This window comes from Aulonocara stuartgranti (genome assembly GCF_965226115.1).
Source record: "Aulonocara stuartgranti genome assembly, chromosome: 17".
NCBI lineage: Eukaryota > Metazoa > Chordata > Actinopteri > Cichliformes > Cichlidae > Aulonocara > Aulonocara stuartgranti.
The window spans coordinates 18,654,699-18,675,788 of NC_138953.1; the positions used below are offsets into that span (position 1 = coordinate 18,654,699).

The window sequence follows — 21,090 nt, forward strand, 5'->3', positions numbered from 1 at the left end:
TATAAAGTAAAGAGGCATTAATGACTTCATGGAGCTTTCTCCCCAGTAGAATGCTTGCATAGCATAAACCTTTGAGGACATGGGGCGATCGTGGCTCAAGAGTTGGGAGTTCGCCTTGTAATCAGAAGGTTGCTGGTTCGAGCCCCGGCTTGGACAGTCTCGGTCGTTGTGTCCTTGGGCAAGACACTTCACCCGTTGCCTACTGGTGGTGGTCAGAGGGCCCGGTGGCGCCAGTGTCCGGCAGCCTCGCCTCTGTCAGTGCGCCCCAGGGTGGCTGTGGCTACAATGTAGCTGCCATCACCAGTGTGTGAATGGGTGGATGACTGGATATGTAAAGCACTTTGGGGTCCTTAGGGACTAGTAAAGCGCTATATAAATACAGGCCATTTACCATTTTAAATCTATTTTTGTTTTTCTCTAATTCACACAGGCTCAGCTATATGTGTACACCCCTCCCAAATATTTGGTTCAGGTGCAAATTTTAACATTTAATCAGGTGCGTTTGGTGGCCATTAACAAGCATTTGGCATAATTCTGGCTGATATTCAGCAACAATTCTTGGTAGATTGGTTGGTTTCCAGGCCCGTCTTTTAAGCACAGTACACAAAAGGTGGAGGTGTTGGCCTCCTTCATGATTTCCAGAACTGCCGCTATGCTTGACCGTTGGTCCAATGTTCTTCACTCCTTCAAACACACCTTGTCATTGTGGCCCAACAGCTCAGTCTGCGTCTTGTCTCTGAAGTTCCGTCCTTCTTGAATGCCTCATGGGGGCATTTGACTCTTTCTCCACAAGTTGGAGCTGTTGCTCTGCTTTTCAAGCATGCAAAACACATGTGACCTTTGACCTCTCTACACCAAGTGAAAGAAGCAGAAAAAAGTGTTTTTTGTTCTCACTCTGCCGTTTCTCTTTTTCAGCTACCGGCCCTACACCTACCGCCACTTTGCCCCTCCCACCACCCCCTGCAGTACCGACGTGTGCGACAGCGACTACACTCCGGGACGCCGAGCGCCGCTCAAGTCCAGCGCCACCGCCAAGGGCTACACCAGCGACCTCAACTACGACTCAGAGCCTTTCCCGCCACCGCCGACGCCCCGCAGCCAGTACCTGTCTGCGGAGGAGAACTGTGAGAGCTGCCCGCCGTCGCCTTACACCGAGCGCAGCTACTCCCATCACCTCTATCCGCCGCCACCGTCGCCCTGCACGGACTCCTCATGAGCCAAATCCCCTGTGATCCCCCACCCCCTCCTCACAGCTCCACCCCCTCACTGTAAATAGCAATTGTGCATATATGAGGTAAAAAACGGGAAAGAGAGACTGATGTAACAGGAGGAGCGAGATGCAGGACGAAAAAGGGAAAAGTGAACCGGGAGCTACAGAACATTTGTACATTGAAAAGAGAAAAGCATATTTATATATTTTCTATACAGTGTTTACTGATAATGCCATAGAGGTTTGTATTAAGAAATTTGTACATTTTTTATGAAAAGGTTTTATTAAAATCATCACAAATATAAGTTGCCTTAAACCAGGAGAAAAGAGGCTGAAGGACACAAAGCACACAAATCAATGGGACGTTTAACTTATGATGCCAAATATAAAAAACATCGACAGCTACAGGGACAAGAAGAGCTCTGCCCGGAGGCTCCTCCCATCGCCGCGCTGCTCTGTAGTTACCATGTAAACTGGATGAGGAGCGGCTGGAGAGAATGTGGTACTGGGTCTTTGATTTGAACTTACCTCTCCTTCTTTTACTGAACGGTTCGTCTGTGTGGGTGTGAGTCATGTGCTGGATTGCGAATCCAGGACACTCGGTCTGAGCAATAAGGCACATATTTACCAATAAATCAAACCAGAAGCCACTGAGTATCGACGACGCTGCAGGGGTTCAAACAACTGTGGTCCAGTCTCTGAGAGCCCCAGAGACGACACGAGCGTGAATTCTTTTTTTTTTCTGTTCTGTTTTGTTTGTTGGTTTTGTTTGTTTCTGTTTGTCACAAGGAACTTTTTTTTTTTAAGTGTCAAACACTGCAGAGAGTTTTGGCACAAACTCTAATGCGCTGCAAAGTACTGCATGAGGCCAAATACAAGCGTCAATGGGAAAACTACAGTCATGACAAGGATTTGACTTGGATGTCCTTGTGAGTTACTGCAGCTTCATATTTGCCCTCCACAAACTACATGGACACATATGTTTAACTACCTGCAGCGCAATACCTGCTATATTTTGCACTCTGCAAACTTCGTGTAAGGTCTGCATATTATATTCAGCAAATTTCAGCTCCACGGCTCTCACTGCAAACTGCTTGGTACTACACCATTAACCTACATGCAGTGCATTATAAACTACAGGTGTGAGCCCCTGTTACATTTTACTTACCGGTATAACAAACTTCCACTGGCACCCGTCGTGCTCACACTGACCTCCACGCAGTGCTTGACAAAAAAAAGAATCTTTTTTTCTTCTTTTCTTTTCCTTCTCATTTTCACATGTGCGCTCGTGTCTCTCCGGAGCCTCTGTAGACACGGCACAAACGCATTGAGGCAGCATGACTCACATCCTCAAACCTCTCCGTTGATGTTCAGACAGGATTTAAACCAAAACGTACGCTTGTGTTTTATGTTCTCATCGAAACGTTCTCATGCCCGACTGCAACTGAAGCGAGCCAAAGCTGCACAGTGGACGCAGGAGGCGCTCTTCAGTTTCCACTTCTGTTTTGGGTTTTTTTTTTTTGTTGTTGTTGTTGTTTTTCCTCACGTGTGGAAGCAGCGTTCCCCTTCAAGAACACGATGTTGTGCCTGACCAGCTTCATATCCTTTTTTTATGTTGTTGTTACTTTGAGGAAAAACACACAAATGAAATCCAGTGCCCACTAAATGCTATATAGTATTTTTGTACCACATATTGTGTAGATAACGTATTTATAAGCTATATAGTAAATCATTGTAAATCCATTGAATTCTTGCAGTACTTTTCATTCCGTCTTTTTTTATATTGCCTCATTATATTTTTCTACAGAAAATCACTCCAAACTTACGGTGACAATCTCCCATCAGTCCAGTCGAAGAACATATCCAGGTTTTCTTGTCTGTTTAAAGTTGCTCTGATGTTTGAAGGACTGTTGTGCCAAATCTTTTTTTTTTTTTTTTTTTTTTTTTCTCTCTCTCTTCTCTGTCAAACAACGTGGAGGCAGATGTTGGGACCAGAGGAGAAACATGAGACGCTCGTGTCTGTTAGTCTATTTGTGTCTTTACGCTCTGAGTGAACTTCAATCTTTTTTTCATGAATCGTCAGAGAAGTTTCGTTTCCCTTCCTGCTTTTGTAGGAGATGAATAACACCAGCATGAATTTGAAGACAATCTGATGTTCTACACATTTTTTATTTTTTTAATGTCGGTCTTTAAGCCACTTTTCTGGCTTTTTATTCACCTTATTGTCGTCAGAATCCAAATACAGGGTGCAAGTGAAAACGTGACATTTTAACATTTTAATCAGAACCCCAAACCACTGGCAAGCAGAAACTTCAGTTCGTCTTGATACTTTTTTTGCTTGATAATTGTTTTGTTGTGTCCGTCCCCCCCCATCCTTTATTCATTAAAACAAAAACAAAAAAGTATTTAATCTTGGAGTTTGTATTAAAAAAAAAAAAAAAAAGACATAAAGCCAGGACTTTGAGATTCAGGAGTCTGAGACTGAGGGCAAATTTTCAGTCACTGACAAAATTCGTATCATGTAGCGATAAAGTGATTTTATTCTGACGCGTCCTGTTGAGACTAGTTGAATTTCATATTTCCACTGAAGTTTTCTCATTTCATCACTGGATTTTTTTAGAAACTGTCTTTATGATCTGAAGAAAGTAGAAAGATATTCTGGGGTCAAACGTCTACAGAGCCAGTGAAGTTCAGAGACATGTTACAGTTTAATGACTTCTCAATATATTAATCTGTGAGAACTGTTTTCCTCCTAATAAACACCCCTGCAATATGTTTTATGTTTAAGATATTTGTACAGATGCTTCGCTGCCACAGACAAAAGCAGCTTTTCTGGGTTTAAGGAACTTGATAAATGAATATAATCACATCATCTGCATATTAGCATTGGCGGGGGCAGATTCTATTCTCATCAATGCAATAACATTACCCAGTACAGTACTTTAATCTCAGATTTTTTTTCTTCCCCCTCTGGGTTTTGAGGCCCCTTTGCCTGTTTGTTGTTATCTTTAAAGAGCAGCAGTTTCTTTTAAGAAACTGTTACACTCCGGTTTTGTCCTATCCTAGTATTTTTAGCGGCCCACTCCCCCTCAACAATCTCGATATGTGTCCACATCTGTACGAGAGCTTCTTTGTTCTTTAGTTACAATGATCTGCTCTGGGAGAAGTTCTCATTTGCTCTCTGAGCTTTATCAAACTTTTTTCTGTACAAACTATTGTAGCTGACTTACACTGTGTGAAGACAGATAAAGAAAAGATGACTGACACGAATCAAGAACTCATAGCATGAACCCTTGATTCGATAATCTGCAACGGCTCGGTCCTCTGTGTTCTCCTCTGATCGGCATTTGCTTCCATGAAGAGTTTGAGCTTATTAAAGTCTTTGTTGTGTCAAGTCTGTGATCTGGGAAGTCAAATGTGAAGAAAATACTGTTAAGAATTACTAAATCTACAAGCTTGACTGAAATTGGAGTCAAAACTTTTTCATATAATGGCAGGTTTAAGGATTTAAAAGGTACAAAAGAAACATTTGAGGGAATAAATGAGTTTACTGATTGGATGAGTCATTTGTCCTGATAAATATTACATGGGATTCCACTTGGTAAATAAAATTATTTGGATAAATCTGGGTTTAAAGAGATATAGCAGCTCTAGTTTGTTTGTTGTATTTGGGAGGAATTTACCAAGAAAACGTCCCTTCTGACTACCGTCAGGCTTTGCAGATCCAGGGACGTTTCTGTGCAGATTGCGAGGAATGTGGATGAAAATGGTTCCAGGAAGTAGAAATGTAAAAAGGTGTTTTAAAAAAAAAACTATTAAAAGCACTTTTGTTAGTTTATTGGCGGGTCGACAGGAAAACTGTCGGGATCTGTTTTGATCTTGTGGTGCTTCATGGAGACGACCAACATTTGGTTCGTCATGTTCGTTAAATTCCACTAACTGTACATTTTTTGTTGTTTTGTTTTGTTTTTTATATGATGACTGCTTTACCTGTAAACCAGATGGACCTGTACAGCCCATCCAGCTGCCACCATAAGCTGTTGTAACTCATCAAATGCTGTTTTTTTTCCTCTTTTTGTTAAATATAAAGTGAGTGAACTCTGCATCTGTGTCCTGATTCATGTTTAATAGGCAGAAATGCCAAAAACGTGGTTCTTTAGATTTGACAATACATCAAAATATGAAAAGGTACCTATAAATCACAGACTTAAGGCATTTGTTTTTAGTTGTAGTATTTTTTGCATCCTTAGCCTGATCATTAAGAACAGAAATAAAACCATGTTTACAAAACAAAAACTTTTATTGTGTTTAAAAGAAAATGGGAATACAACTGTCTACTGTAAGAAATGATAATCTGTGCAAGGCTGGACTGGGACAAAAAATCGGCCCGGGCATTTTGACTAGAGACCGGCCCACCAGGATAAAGATTGAAAATGTGACGTCATTCAGGGATAAAACCACAAAGGTTTCTGAGAACTTGTGGCAAGAGGTACTAGCGCGCGCAGGCTTTCAATTGAACTCCGTTACACAGCGATAAAAAGAAACCCAAAAAAAATGGCAAGAAGCTGTTGTATTATTAACTGCAATAGCCGGTCGCATGACAGCCACGGGAAGCCGACGGGTAAAGAGATCGTTGTTTTTTTATTTTTTTTTATCGGATTACATTGTTGAAGAGAATTTTTTTAAGCCATGTTTCCGAAGTAAGAGCCGACGGATGGTCTGGATATACCAAATATAACGTCTCAGAACACTCCAGCTCACATGTTAGTCTGCTCCAGGCATTCCCACAAAGGTCAGAGTTTTGTAGTAGTTAATACGTCATTTTTCTTAACATAATTGGTGATATAGGTTACAAGCAAGTCTGGCGCTGAACAGAAATTGTCGCGCTATGCTCCTTTATTTATTGTGCATAAATAGTGAATTGTCCTGACACAATATTGCGTTTCGCTTCTGTTATTACTAGGGATGTAAGAAAATATCGATACAACGAAATATCGCGATATTTCACGCAATGATACTGAATCGATATTTAAAATCAGTGTTATCGATTTTTTTTCATTGAAAAATAACATGCATTTACTGTTTATTTCTTTTGTATGTTGGAATTCGAACTCCGGCCACTGGTTTGCAGTTTTCACCGCCTTTACTATAACGTAAAAACGAGGTCTCGCGATAACTGTAGAAGCGTCTAGTTTGCCAAAAGAACGAAGTAGAACAGTCAGTGGACGTGTGTGATGCTAGCTAACTGATGACTGAAGAGGAGAGGATACAGCCGGCCCCCGCAGCTTTCAAAGCTGATGTGTGGACTTATTTTAGATTTAGGACAAAAGAAGGCAGTAAAGACTATGACAAGAGCTATGCAGTCTGTAAAATCTGCACCGCCAGAGTCAAATATTCCGGTAACACAACAAATTTACGAACACACGTGTCTAGACACCATAGCGACGTAGCGTCAAATGCTAATTTTAAAACGAAACGAGGTGATCCCTCTCAACGGACAATTGAAGAAGTTAACTTTTCGAAACTACCAGCAACTTCAACTCGTGCAACAAAAATAACGCAGTCAGTACTTGTTTTTATTTGCAAAGACATGCGCCCTCTGAGTGTTGTGGAGAATAAAGGATTTCGTAATATGATTAAAATGCTGGAGCCCCGTTACACCGTTCCTTCTCGACAACACATCACGGACATCGCTCTGCCAAAGTTGTACCAAGAAGTCAAAGCGACAGTGCTGGACTCTCTCAGCTCGGCTGAGACAGTTGCTCTGACATGCGACGCTTGGACTTCAAGAGCCACTGAATCGTACGTAACTGTTACAGCACATCACATAACGGACCAGTGGAACCTTCAGTCTCATGTACTACAAACCCGAGCCATGCATGACAGTCACACAGGTGAGCACATTGCAGCGTTACTAACTGACGCTGTGGCTGAATGGGGATTGAACGCAAAGGACCTTGTTTTTGTTACCGATAATGCACCAAACATGGCTCTCGCGGCTAGACTTGCAGGCATGACGCACATACAATGTTTTGCACACAGTCTGAATCTCGCCTCACAGAAAGCACTGAAAATACAATCCGTGGTGTGACTTCTCGGGAGGATCCGACGTGTAACAGCCTTTTTCAGGCGCAGCACCACAGCCAGCAACCAGTTGAAGCAGAAACAGTGTCTCCTTCAGCTACCAGCTCACAGATTGATCACGGACATAATTACAAGATGGAACAGCTCCTATGATATGATAGAACGATTTTTAGAACAGCAACCAGCCATCTGTGCAGCTCTGCTTTCTGCAGAAATTTTCACATTGAGTGAATCTGACATCAGATGTGCAGAAGAAGTTGTCAGGGCACTCAAGCCTATGAAGGAAGCCACCCTGGTGATGTCACAGGAGAGTATGCCAACCCTGTCCATCATTGCTCCTCTTCATTCCAAGCTTGTGATGGGTGCACAAGAAAGTGTTGATGATACACCGACAGTAAGGGACATTAAGACTGCCATAGCAGAAGATCTGGGAAAGAGATATGTAAATGAGAGGGAGACACTATGGCTGGCATCAACTGTTGATCCTCGGTTTAAGGACCTGCCCTTCCTGTCTGAAGCAGAGACCAGTGAGACCTATTCCAGACTGTTGGACACTGTGGTGACTGTGATAAAGAAGGAAGAAAATGTAAGTAAATAAATTAATTTATTTGGAAAAATTCAACTGAAGTTATAAGCAAGTGAATAAAGTAAAAAGCAAAAAAATAAAAATGCATATTGATGACATTTGTCATCAAATATTAGTGAAAAACAGGGTGAAGCTTGGATTTGAATTTTGACTTTCTGACATTAATACTATTTGAATTTAATGTTTTTCAGCAGCAAAAGAATGAGGAGACTGACAAACAGGTGGAGGAAGAGAATGCCACAGAGGAGGCTCATCACCCACATATCAAAGACAACTTTGACTCCATCCCTCGGCCACCCCTAAAGAGACAGAGGACCTCATGTGCATTGGTGGACTTGCTCGGAGCTACGTTTGCCTCTACTAGTGACAATACTGCACCAAAATTAGAACATGATGTTGCTGCAGCTGAGATCAAGAGGTATAGAGATGAGACCCCTTTGCCTCTCACAGGAAATCCTCTCAGTTGGTGGAAGGACGATGAACAGGAATACCCTCAGCTATCCAAAGTAGCAAGGAGTTTCCTATGCATTCCTGGAACAAGTGTTTCTGCAGAGAGAGTTTTCTCCTCTGCAGGAGACATAGTAAATGCACAGAGAAGTGTCCTGAGAGCTGACCATGTCGATCAGCTTGTATTCCTGCACAAAAATCTGGAAATTGAAAAATAAACACTGAGAAAACACTACACATGTAAAATCTCTGATATGAGAATGTTTGGTATTTTGGTTGAGTCTCATAAGCACTTTTATTTAGATGAGTAAATTCCTTTTTTCAGGTTGTACTAAAAGTGTTCCATTGATGGACACTGCAGAGCTGTACTTTATTTTATTAACACTTAGTTATAATAGCACTTTACATTTTTTGTTAATGTTTACTTGGATGGATTCTTCAAGCAATTTCATTTTTGATTTATATTTGTTTATGTTAAGGTCACATAAAAAGTACTTTGTTTTGATGCTCCATAGAGCAGTTTTTGGATAAGTATTTTACAATCATAGTACTTAGAAAGACTTCAGTGTTACATGTTTACTTTTTTCATGTTAAAAAATACTTGATATTTCAGTAAAGTAGTTTTTGTTTGTTTATTTGACATGACTTCTAATAAGGCAGATGTTAATTTCTCCATTCATTTTGAACTTAGAGTGTTTTTGTTTCAGATGTTTCATGTCAAGCATTAAACAGTTTGGACTGTTTACTGTGAGTTTTCCTAATTAAATTTAGTCCTACTAAACACAAATATCGTCTGGCTTTTAGTATTGCAATATATCGTATCGTCTACCCTGTATTATGATACATATTGTATCGCCAGATTCTTGCCAATACACACCCCTAGTTATTACCATGGTACATTAACAAAAACATATACTTTTATTCACAGGATAAAACAGTTGTTTTGTATCACTAATTGTCCAGTGTGATTACAGCATACAATATTATTGTCACTGCTACATTTCTGTAATGCTACCAGAAATTATTTCCACTACTAATTAATTACCGTTGAGCTCAAAGGTTATATTAATAAACGGTTAACGAATGTGTATTTATGAAGACGATTTGTGAGGCTGGTAAACTTACCTTTGTTCGTACGATGGTCTTTCGTTCTACACGGTGCATTTCAAGGTCCTGTACCCATCCGTCGGTAAACTGTACCTGGGCTTGTTGCAGTGACCTGAAGTTACTAAACTTCATGAGTGTATGCACTCACTCCAAGAACCGTATAATTATAAATCTGAGCGTGGTGAAAGTTGGGCAGCACGCTAACGTATTTTGTCCACTCTGTGTGCTCGTAAGGGTCTGACCCTTTCACACCTTTGATTTTTTCCTCGTATCTTTTCTTTGTCTTTTCGTCGAGTCTGTCTTTGTACGGACCGGCATTGTTCTCCTTTTGTTTTGTACATTCCTTTTTTGTGTGGCAAAGAAAAAACAAGAAGGTATTGGAACCGGAGAATGAACGTTTTGCGGAGCTGCAAATGCTTGCATTTGATGCGGTACTTGGATTGTTTTGCCACGAGTTCCCGGCATGCAATGCGCGAAAATCACGTGATTGCTAAACAAGGGGGAGGGTGCATCCGGCCTCCTCGGCTGTAATTGGTCCAGCCCAGAGTCGATCATGACCAATTGGCCAATCCAACACCTTTCATTATATATACCCTTACTAAAAAAAGAAAAAAAAAATCCATCGGCCCATAAAAACAAAAAATCGCCAGCGGCCCCGGTATGCCCGATGGCCAGTCCAGCTATGGCTAGAGCTGAAGAGGATGATCACCCTTGGCCTTACATACAAAGGATGTTTCGCTTAAAAGCAGTACAAAAGAACAGCTATGTCTTCAGCGTCATTGTCTTCAGTGAGAGCCAAAACAACAACTTTTCAGCGTGAAAAAACTCAGCTCGTGTAACCTGAGGAAATGGTAAGTTTTCTCTAAATATCTTTTAGCTGTGGTTAGCTGGATGTCAGTCTTATGTTACAGCAGCTGTGTCGAGCTCGAGCTGCGAGTCATATTTTTGGCACTACGTTGTAGTGAGATAAGTTTGTGGATGTTTTGTGCAGCTTCAGCTGTCCTTTTAACTGCTTGCTGGTTAGCTAGCATGAGCTATAAGCTAACAGCTAGCCTGGTTAATGACGCCAGAGTTCCACGCACATGCAAACAGCCCGTCTCTACTGCTTTAACTGTTAAAACAGAAGGCAATACTCCGACTAACAGGGTTTATTATGTGAAACAGCAGCTTGTTTAGTTTAAACAGTCTGCATTAAGCTGGGCAAACACTTTCAGTCGCGTTATTCAGCACCTGCTCAAACTGTACAATTAAATCGCAGGGGTTAGAAGTTAATAGGTCACGATGCAGGGTCTCACACTATACGGCCTGATGCTCTGATGCGACCTGAGTGCTCAAACTGTGCATTCATAACATGAAGCTTATCATACAAAATCTGTCCCTCGTTCTCCCATTTTGACCTCGGGACTTCCAGGTTATACTCGGCACAGATGTTCCTGTACACTATGCCGGCCACTTGGTTATGGCGTCCCATGTATGCCTTGCCTGCTAGCATCTTGCACCCTGCTGTTATGTGCTGGATTGTCTCTGGGGCATCTTTACACAGCCTGCACCTGGGGTCTTGCCTGGTGTGATAGACCCCAGCCTCTATGGATCTTGTACTCAGAGCTTGTTCTTGTGCTGCCATGATTAGTGCCTCTGTGCTGTCTTTCAGTCCAGCTTTGTCCAGCCACTGGTAGGATTTCTGGATATCAGCCACCTCCTCTATCTGCCGGTGGTACATACCGTGCAGGGGCCTGTCCTTCCATGATGGTTCCTCGTCTCCCTCCTCTTTCTTGGGTTTCTGCTGCCTGAGGTATTCACTGAGCACTCGGTCAGTTGGGGCCATCTTTCCAATGTATTCTTGGATGTTCGTTGTCTCACCCTGGACTGTGGTGCTGACACTCACCAGTCCCCGGCCCCCTTCCTTCCGCTTAGCGTACAGCCTCAGGGTGCTGGACTTGGGGTGAAACCCTCCATGCATGGTATGGAGCTTTCTTGTCTTTATGTCAGTGGCTTCTATCTCCTCCTTTGGCCAGCCTGTTACCCCAGCAGGGTACCTGATCACGGGCGGGGCGTACGTGTTGATGGCCCGGATCTTGTTCTTACCATTCAGCTGACTCCTCAGGACTTGCCTGACCCTCTGCAGGTACTTGGTGGTTGCAGCTTTTCTAGCGGCCTCTTCATGGTTCCCATTCGCCTGCGGGATCCCCAGGTACTTGTAACTGTTCTCTATGTCTGCAATGTTGCCTTCTGGTAGTTCAATCCCCTCAGTTCTGACTACCTTCCCTCTCTTTGTTACCATCCGACTACACTTCTCCAGTCCGAACGACATTCCAATGTCATTGCTGTATAGCCTGGTAGTGTGGATCAGTGAATCGATGTCTCGTTCACTCTTGGCATACAGCTTGATGTCATCCATGTACAGGAGGTGGCTGACAACTGCTCCGTTCCGTAGTCGGTATCCGTAGTCAGTCTTGTTAATGATCTCACTGAGGGGGTTCAGGCCTATGCAGAACAGCAGTGGGGACAGAGCATCTCCTTGGTAGATCCCGCACTTGATGGTGACTTGTGCTATGGGCTTGGAGTTGGCCTCTAGTGTTGTACACCACATCCCCATTGAGTTCCTGATGAAGGCTCTTAGGGTCCCATTGATCTTGTACAATTCTAGGCATTCCAGTATCCAGCTGTGGGGCATTGAGTCATAGGCCTTCTTGTAATCAATCCAGGCAGTGCACAGGTTGGTCAGTCTGGTCTTGCAGTCTCGGCTGACTGTTCTGTCTACCAGTAGCTGGTGTTTTGCGCCTCTGGTATTCTTGCCAATTCCTTTCTGTGTCCTGCTCATGTATTGACCCATGTGCCTGTTCATCTTAGCCAATATGATGCCTGACAGGAGCTTCCATGTAGTGCTGAGGCAGGTTATTGGTCGGTAGTTGGAGGGGACCGGTCCTTGGGGATCAGGACAGTCCGACCTTCGGTTAGCCATTCCGAGTGTCTCTCGTTAACTAGCAGCTGGTTCATTTGTGCTGCCAGACGCTCGTGGAGTGCAGTCAGCTTCTTTAGCCACTAGGCGTGAACCATGTCGGGCCCTGGTGCTGTCCAACTCTTCATACTGGAGACCCTTTCTTGGATATCTGCCACTGTGATGGTTACTGGACCCTGTTCAGGGAGGTCGCTGTGGTCTGCCCTCAGATCCAGCCACTGAGCATTGCCGTTATGGGTTGCGTCCTTCTCCCATATGCTCTTCCAGTATTGCTCCGTCTCCAGCCTTGGTGGTGCTGTTCTCTTATTATTGTTCCCTTGCCACTGAGAGTACAACTTTGCTGGTTCTGTGGAGAACAGCTTGTTTATTCTCCTGCCTTCTATCTCTCTGGTGTACCTCCTCAAGCGGCTGGCCAAGGCTGTGAGTCTTTGCTTGGCAGTTTCCAAGGCCTCAGGTATGGACAGCTTGCTGTATTTCTTATGCACCTTCTTTGTCGCACCTTTCTGCAACTCCGATAGTTGGCTAACCTCCCTCCATGCTACTTTGATCTTGCCCTCTAGCCTCCTTCTCCATGGAGGGTACTGCCCCTTGTGGCTGTTCAACTTGTAGCCAAGCATCTCACTGATCACTGCTGCCGTATTGTAGATCAGCTTGTTAGTGTCGGTAATTGTGGTTGTAGGTATTGTCCGTAGTGCTGCATTAACATCATCTAGCAGACCTTCTGAGGGTACTTCACATAATCTTGGTAACCGGCTACGGGGGATCCAGGTTTCAAGCTTGGCCATGATCCTATTTTTTCAGGTCAGTTCCTCTCGCAATCAACTGTGAGAGCAGTCCCTTCTTTCGAATGTTGGAACACTGAGCTACTAGTTGTTTCGCCGTCATTGTGGATGTTGGGTATCGAAGAATCCATAGGTCCCTCATCCTATTCATATAGCCCCTTCCGCCGGGGTTACTTGCGTAGTAGCATTCCAACAACGCCCTGTTTTCGTCTCTTGCCCACCGATGCCTTCTTGTTCCAGTAGCCCACTTTTCGTCAGGGTGCCCTGGTTCCTCAACACCTGACGCGGACCTTGTTGATCCGGGCGACGTCCGAGCCGGCATGCCTTCATATTTATCTGTCTCGCTCATATCTGTGGTAGGCTTGCTTAGCATAGGGGGTCTAACCTTAGGACCCTTACTGGATACAGACGCCCCAGGCAGGAATCGAACTTGCGATCCTCTGTTCCAAAGGCGTGTAGTCTAACCACTGCGCCCGGGTCCTTGTTTTGAAGCGAGCTCAGCACATCATGTAATTCGTACAAAGCCATACCTGTGTCCGCTTGGGGTGGGATGTAGACCACCGTGGCGATGACCGAGGTGAACTCACGGGGCAGATAGAAAGGGCGGCACTTAATGCTCAGGAACTCCAGATGTGGCGAGCAGCCGCTGGAAAGAGTAGAAATGCTCCTGGCATCACACCACTTTCAGTTTACCATGAAACACACTCCTCCACCTTTGGTTTTGTTCGACTCTGCCGTTCTGTCTGCGTGGAGCACAAAGAATGAATCCGACGGAGTTATGGCCTGGTCCGGCACGGTGGGGGTCAGCCATGTCTCCGTGAAGCACAGAATGTTGCAGTCCCTCATGTCACAAGTGATCTGCTGTCGTATACTATAAGACTAGAGGATTTTGGGATGTAAACCAGAGCAAAAAATAAGTAAAAAAACAAGAAAAGTGGATAGTTGGAGCGGAGCGGTCAGGAAGGCGTCTGGACGTGGCCGCGCCATTCAGTGTCCACAGGAGGATCTATTGGCGAGCACTGCTTAGCCTTGCATGCATTCTTATTTTAAACTTAATCTGGAATTCATTGTAAACTGTTTGTGCGGGATATGAATGACAAGATTTTGTTTTTCTACAAGAGTTAGTAAAAACCATCTCCAGTGTGATCAAATCTTCTTGCCAAACATCTGCAGCTTGGCAGTGTATACAGCACTATAATGCCCAGACCTAATTTTTTTTAAAAACCATACATCTTTCCACAGGTCTCAACTTCATCAGACGTCACCTAGACACAGAGCTGGATGAGGCCAGCGCAAACAGCAGCCTAACCGACTAAGATGATGGCTCCATGGGGTCAGGAAAGCCAGAGGCAGGGGAGCTGGAGAGTTACCTTTCATGTCCATTCACTGGAGGTGTGGCTCTATTGCATGGCGTTCCTCACATCAAGAAGCTGTCGATCAAAATCAATACAGCTCTTCCTGCATCAGGAGCCTCTGAAAGACTTCTTAGTCATGCAGGACTCCTCCCTAACCCCCCTCCTGTTCACTGCCAAACGGTCACAGCTTCACAGCAAGAACCTTGAGAGCCAACTGCTGCTGAAGCTGAACCACCATTTCACTGACTGAAGAAACAATTTATGGTAAAGTGAGCCATACACATATGTACATCCACATACTGGAAATTTGTATTTCTTTTATAAATAGTTTTACTCTGATTTCAGTGTTTATTTGTTAGTGTAGTTTTTACATATTACATTGTGTTAATCCACTGTCCATACTTCGAGGGTATTTTAGTATACAAAGAACATTTTATAGTTTTGTTAGAATGTCTATTCCTGTGGAATTTTAGCGTGTGTGTGTGTGTGTGTGTGTGTGTGTGTGTGTGTGTGTGTGTGTGTGTGTGTGTGTGTGTGTGTGTGTGTGTGTGTGTGTTTTTCCTGCTGTCCGCCTTGGGAACAAACTTTTCCTGATTATACCTGTTGCATCTCTGTGTCATTTGTTTCTGATTTACTTAATCCCTCCTTGTATTTAAAAGAACCACCCCTAGTATGACATTCTGGCGCATCAGCTGTAGCCTGTTATGTTGAAATTGCCTGTTCTGTTTTCTCTGAGGCTGCTGTAAATGTGAATATATTTACTGTGGGTTTTTCTTGAAAAAGCTTTACGTTGTGAAAAACTGAAATCTTGAAATTAGAATTGTTGTGCCTTATTTTGTGGATCTTTTTACATATATTCCTTTTGAAAATACTAAAATTTGTATATTTATTTATTTTTGTTTGTCTGATAGCATTTATTTATAAAATAAATCGGACATTTCAAACAGTTACTCGCTACTTACTCAGTACTTGAGTAGCCTTTTCACCAAATACTTTTTTACTCTTACTCGAGTAACTTTTTTGATGACTACTTTTCACTTTTACTTGAGTAATAATATTTTAAAGTAATGATACTCTTACTTGAGTACAATTTTTGGATACTTGACCCACCTCTGGCTGTAGGCTGTGTGACATCAACTTTTGATGTTTGAAACATCAACTGCAGCTCTTCATCATGCCACAGGATGGAGCTTTGGCACAAAACACCCACATAACCACTTCCCATAGTTCACAGTCACTGAAGAGGTGAACTAATGGGAACACCAAGTCAGTTGTGGAAAGAAGATAGAACGGACATGATAACTTTTAGTATTGAGTACATTTCAAGTCCACAGTGGAATAAATCACTGACAATCCTGAATACTGAAGTAAAAAAGAATGTTGAATCCCTCCTGAAACAAGAGTCTCTGTGTATTGATGAACATTCATGTATTTCTGAAATATCAGATGACTACCAACTACCAACAACAGCAGTTATCTTCACATCAATGCAGACACATGGTTACCAGAAGCTTCTGGCTGATCTAATTGGGTGACTATTGTTTGTCATCAGTTTCCATTCATTGCTTCACTGTGAAAACCAGCCAGTGAGGAGGAGCTTTACTTTAATACCAAATGTATTTAGCACAATACTGCTGAAATTCACATGGACTAAATTGAACCCTATACTGACCTCAAATCCTCTAGTGTGGACTTTTTACAAAAACAGCTGCTTTATATCTGGACTGCAGGTCCAGATGTTCCAAATGGGAGGGGCTGGACTTTAGAGCTGAGACCAGAGCAGCACACCTGATATCTGAAAACCTGAAGTCCCATGGTCTGAATGAAGAATACAATATTTAGGTGAATCACTTCTGTGGCCACAGGTGTATAAAATCAGCACCCCGGCATGCAGACTGCTGCTACAAACATCTGTGAAAGAACGACTCGCTCTCAGGTGCTCAGTGAACTCCAGTGTGGTACCGTAATAGGATGTCACCTGTGCAACAGGTCCAGTCAGGAAATTTTCTCGGTCTCTTGTGCATGTTACTGTTGTTGGGCAGCAACAACATGTTCAAAAGATTGGTCTGTAACATACGGTGGCCCTGAGAGGCCAAACGGACTGCAACTTCAGAAAACACTTATTTTTGTGCAAATGTTTAATAATGAAGAACATTAAAACATTACTGTTGGCCACATGCCAGCAAAGTTATGTGACATTAGCGATGTTTGTACGTACAGCATTTACTTTGTTTTAAAGCCTTTAATTTATACGCCGTTTGATAGTCGACCTTAATCTTACAGAGAATCTGATGATTTTGCGGATAATTAAAGTCAGTCATATATCCACAAACACAACAGGCTGAAAGTCAGTGATGCTGCTCGGTTTGCAGTCCTGAATATCACGGCACAAGCAGGATTCACTGCACTGTTAATGTTAGCTATGTTATATTGCTGCCTCTGTTCGGTGGTGTCGAGCCAAACGGACTTTAACGTGTGTTTGAACGAGCTGACGGTTCACTCGTTAAGCTGGAAGAAAGATGCTTTAATCACAGGAGTCACACATGTGTCCACTGTACCATCTGGGAACTCTTTTTGTTTAGCACTCGTAATAACACAAACACTAAATCCTCCTTCTCTTGTGCTCTTTTGTAGTAGTGTATACTAGAGATGGCACGATACCACTTTTTTATGTCCGATACCGATACCGATATCATAAATTTGGATATCTGCCGATACCGATATGAATCCGATATAGTGTTTTTTAATCAACAAAACTGTTTTTTTAAATATCTTGCTGCATTTTGTATAAGTTCATACTCAAGTTTAAAACAACAACTACACTAAAGCTATTCTGTTATACCTGTATACAAAAAAAATATTTCATAGTTCAGCAATACTGATCAATCTAATAAACTTAGACCTACACCATCCTCCCTATTCTGGTATTTTAAAGAGTACTTAGCGTAAATATTAAGCAACCTAACTAATAGGGTTCCAACTCCCAGCAACAACAAAAATAAATAAATAAAAAATAGGGAACCACCCCTCACGCGCCACCTCATGATGCTTAATCGACGTAATCAACCTTAATTTGATGCAGTGTGAAAAAAAATGCACAGAAATCAATTATTTTTCAAGAAATATTAAATAGATTCAACATCTTTCTTCAACAAAATTGCAGACTGCACAGATGGTACCTTCCCAAAGGAAAAAGTACTATAGCTTACTAGGGTATATATATTAGACTTAATAGTCACTATATACAGTAATTGACTTCTATTCATTTTACATCAAATTAAAACTTTGGGTGTCAGATAATTATTTATTAAAAGCTAGACATTTTAAATGAGAATAAGAAAGAAAAGTATGTCTTTGTGCCCCCTTTTCCCAGTTAATGCCCTATCGGCCCCCCTGGCTAAACTTTGCTAGATCTGCCCCTGCACAGTTACCAGCGTCAGCTACGTAGAAAAAGATCCTCGAGTAGAAAGTAATATTAAATAAATTCTAACAACAGCTGATCAAGCTTAAACGTGCTGCTGTTGTTCAGCCGCTGGTTTTCTCTTTCTGGTGCAAAGTGGGCCAAAAACAAAGACGGACTCGCGACAGAAAAGCAGATCAGCTGATCATTTAAGCAGTTTCACGATTGAAGTAGCAGCCGGAGAGCGAGAGGCAGTCGCTCGTTAAGCTTAACGCAGGAATGCTTTACAAACATTCAGAGATGGACTTACACACTTGCTTTACTTCTCTCGGGGATAACTTTGTCGGAGATGAAATGCCAGGTTGCTAGCGAAGCTCCAAATGCTATCCAGACCACAGGTCCCGCATGCCACAGCCGCTCTATCACGTGATGCATACTGCTCCGACGTGCTAACGTTCTGAGGTGAGTTACGGCGTGTTGCAAGTTTTGTGAGGTGCTTTCGTGATATTTAATGGATCGGATTACATTTTTTATTTTTCTCCGATATCCGATCCAGTCATTTAGGTCAGTATCGGACCGATACCGATACGTAATATCGGATCGGTCCATCTCTAGTGTATACACCTGAGACTGTCACCTGTCTCTCTGTCCTGCACTCTCTCTCTTTTTCTTTGATTGTGGAATAAACGTATGAACTTGTATTTATAAGTTACACTTGTGTTTGAATCCTGCAGCTTATCACACATTTGATTTCCATGTGTGACAACTGCAAGTGTCCAGAGTGAGGACAGGCTGAGGGACCCACTGCTGCACATCATCTGTGAGGCTTTGCACCCCTGATGATCCACCAGGACAAACTCAGCAGTGTGTGAGGAAGAGGAGGAGGAAGAGCCAGCAGTAGCTGACAGATGGAGAGAATAGACAGACTGTTCCCTGTTTGTGAAGGACTGATAGAAAAGTTTAGAATAACTAATGGTCTGTCCTGAATCAGTCTTATTAGGTAATGTTCAAATAATTTTATCATCCCAGTGTTTTCAGTGTGGGAGAAAGTACTCAGGGCCTTAAAGTTACACACTATGAAAGGCAGAAACAAGTTTAATACTCAGAAACCTAAAGTTTAATACCATCCGGCCATACAAACTACGTCCCAAACTCCACCAACTGGGACTTAACTCCTCTCTGTGCAACTGGATTGTGGACTTCCTCACTAACCGTAGACAGAGTGTCAGAGTGGGTAAGAACACCTCTTCCACCCTTGTGGTCAACACCGGTGCCCCTCAGGGGTGTGTTCTGAGCCCTCTGCTATACACTCTCTTCACCCATGACTGTATTTCCTCCTGCGCGTCCAATCTCATTGTTAAGTTTGCAGATGACACTACAGTGCTCGGACTTATATCCAACAATGATGAGACAAACTATAGGACAGAGGTGCAACAACTAGAGTCATGGTGCCACGACAATAACTTGGTCTTAAACACCAAAAAGACCAAGGAGATCATTGTAGATTTCCGGAAGAGGGGTCATAACAACCATCTGCCTCTCTTCATTGGCAGTGAGGCGGTGGAGAGGGTGAGCAGTTTTAAATTCTTGGGGGTAACTGTGACCGAGGACCTGTCCTGGGGCAACCATATCACCTCAGTTGTACGGAAGGCCCAACAGCGCCTCTACTACCTGAGGAGACTGCGGAGCGCACACATTCCCAGATCTCTGATGTTGAACTTCTACAACTGTGCCATCAGCAGCGTTCTGACGTATGGATTTCTAGTGTGGTTCCCCAGCTGCACCAAGGCCGATCAGCAAGCACTCCAGCGGGTGGTGAAGGAAGCTGGCAGAATTATTGGAACAAGTCTGCCAGAGATCAGTAATATCTTCCCCACTCGCTGTCTGAGGAGGGTGCACAGTATCCTGCGGGACCAACATCACCCTGCGCGCCACCTTTTCCATCTGCTGCCCTCAGGGAGAAGGTACAGGTCTATACAGGCCAGAACATCCAGACTGGCCAACAGCCTGTATCCACAGGCTGTGAGGCTCCTGAACTCTCTGCCCCCCTCTCACGGACAATAACCATATCCAACTTCTTAATAGCAATGAACTGGTCTGCATTGGTGCATCATATCTTTATTCTCTTCCCCCTCCTGCCCCCCCCCCTCTTTCTTAAATAGATAACTATCATATCTGATATCATATCTCACAGTACAATAATATTGAATGGGTTGCATTGTTGTATTTTGTCATGTTTCTCAGGTCTTTGTCTGAATTTCTACGAACATTATTGCTAAGGATTGTCTTATTACATTGGAGTCACACTGGGTTAAATATGTACACTTGGGTTTTAAGGGGTATTTATTATTTTCTTCTTTTTTTTGGGTTGTATGGAAGCCCCAAACGCAATTTCATTGTTCTTGACAATGACAATAAATAAATAAATACTAAATACTAAAATACTAAATACTATGTATCAGCAGCAGAATGGACCTAAAAATAAATGTTTGTTTCAGTTCTGTGAAGCTTTGAGTATTTTGGATTAGTAGCACTGCTGTGTTTGTTGCATCATATTGCTGTAATTGTTTATATGCTTTATATATTCTAAGGTAAGTTGATCTACATCATATTCTATAAGGATGTTATGTGTTTATATACTTTCTGCCCAGTTTGGCCCATTTAGCAGAAGTCAGCCTGTTTAAGGCTCTGATATCTATTCTGTATGACTTAAAGCAGTTATGACATGGTATTATTTTCTCACCCATTAAAGGAATATTTAATTTATCAGTCTACTCTTCATTCTATCAGAAACAGTTATCACAGCTCGTACATTTTGTTTTTACACATATATGTAAGCATTGAGCCAAATTTAGTAATGCCAACATATTAAAAGAACAATATTTGTCTCTTATATATAATACATCTATAGATACTTGTCTTTGAGTGAAGATTTAAGGTGATGGGAAATATAAATAAATGCAACTCTACTCTTTACTGAAGCTCAGTATTTGACACGGAGTTCAAAATCACTGCTGTAATAACTAATAATGATTAATATAATAACTATAATATTGGCCATATTATATTTACATTACCAAAGTGAGATGGCTTTAGTCTCATGAACAACATTAGCTAATTGTTATTTACTAGCTAATCTTAAATGACTGTTCAGCACAGA

At 42.5% G+C, this 21,090-nt stretch overlaps 1 protein-coding gene and 1 long non-coding RNA gene across 2 annotated transcripts in view; one reads left to right on the forward strand and one right to left on the reverse strand.

Annotated features, from left to right (window-relative positions):
* The window catches only part of lrp6 (low density lipoprotein receptor-related protein 6), a 45,944-nt gene extending 40,631 nt beyond the window's left edge, over positions 1–5,313 (forward strand). The window contains 1 exon segment of the mRNA XM_082509919.1: positions 916–5,313. Within this exon segment, the coding sequence (XP_082366045.1) occupies positions 916–1,216 (301 nt within the window). The 3' untranslated portion in view covers positions 1,217–5,313.
* Positions 3,091–10,281, reverse strand: LOC309691906. The gene is made up of 2 exons (XR_014272153.1): positions 9,453–10,281; positions 3,091–8,527 (listed from the first exon to the last, which is right to left on the reverse strand). It is a non-coding gene; the product is annotated as an uncharacterized lncRNA (long non-coding RNA).
* Positions 10,282–21,090: the final 10,809 nt, after the last annotated feature.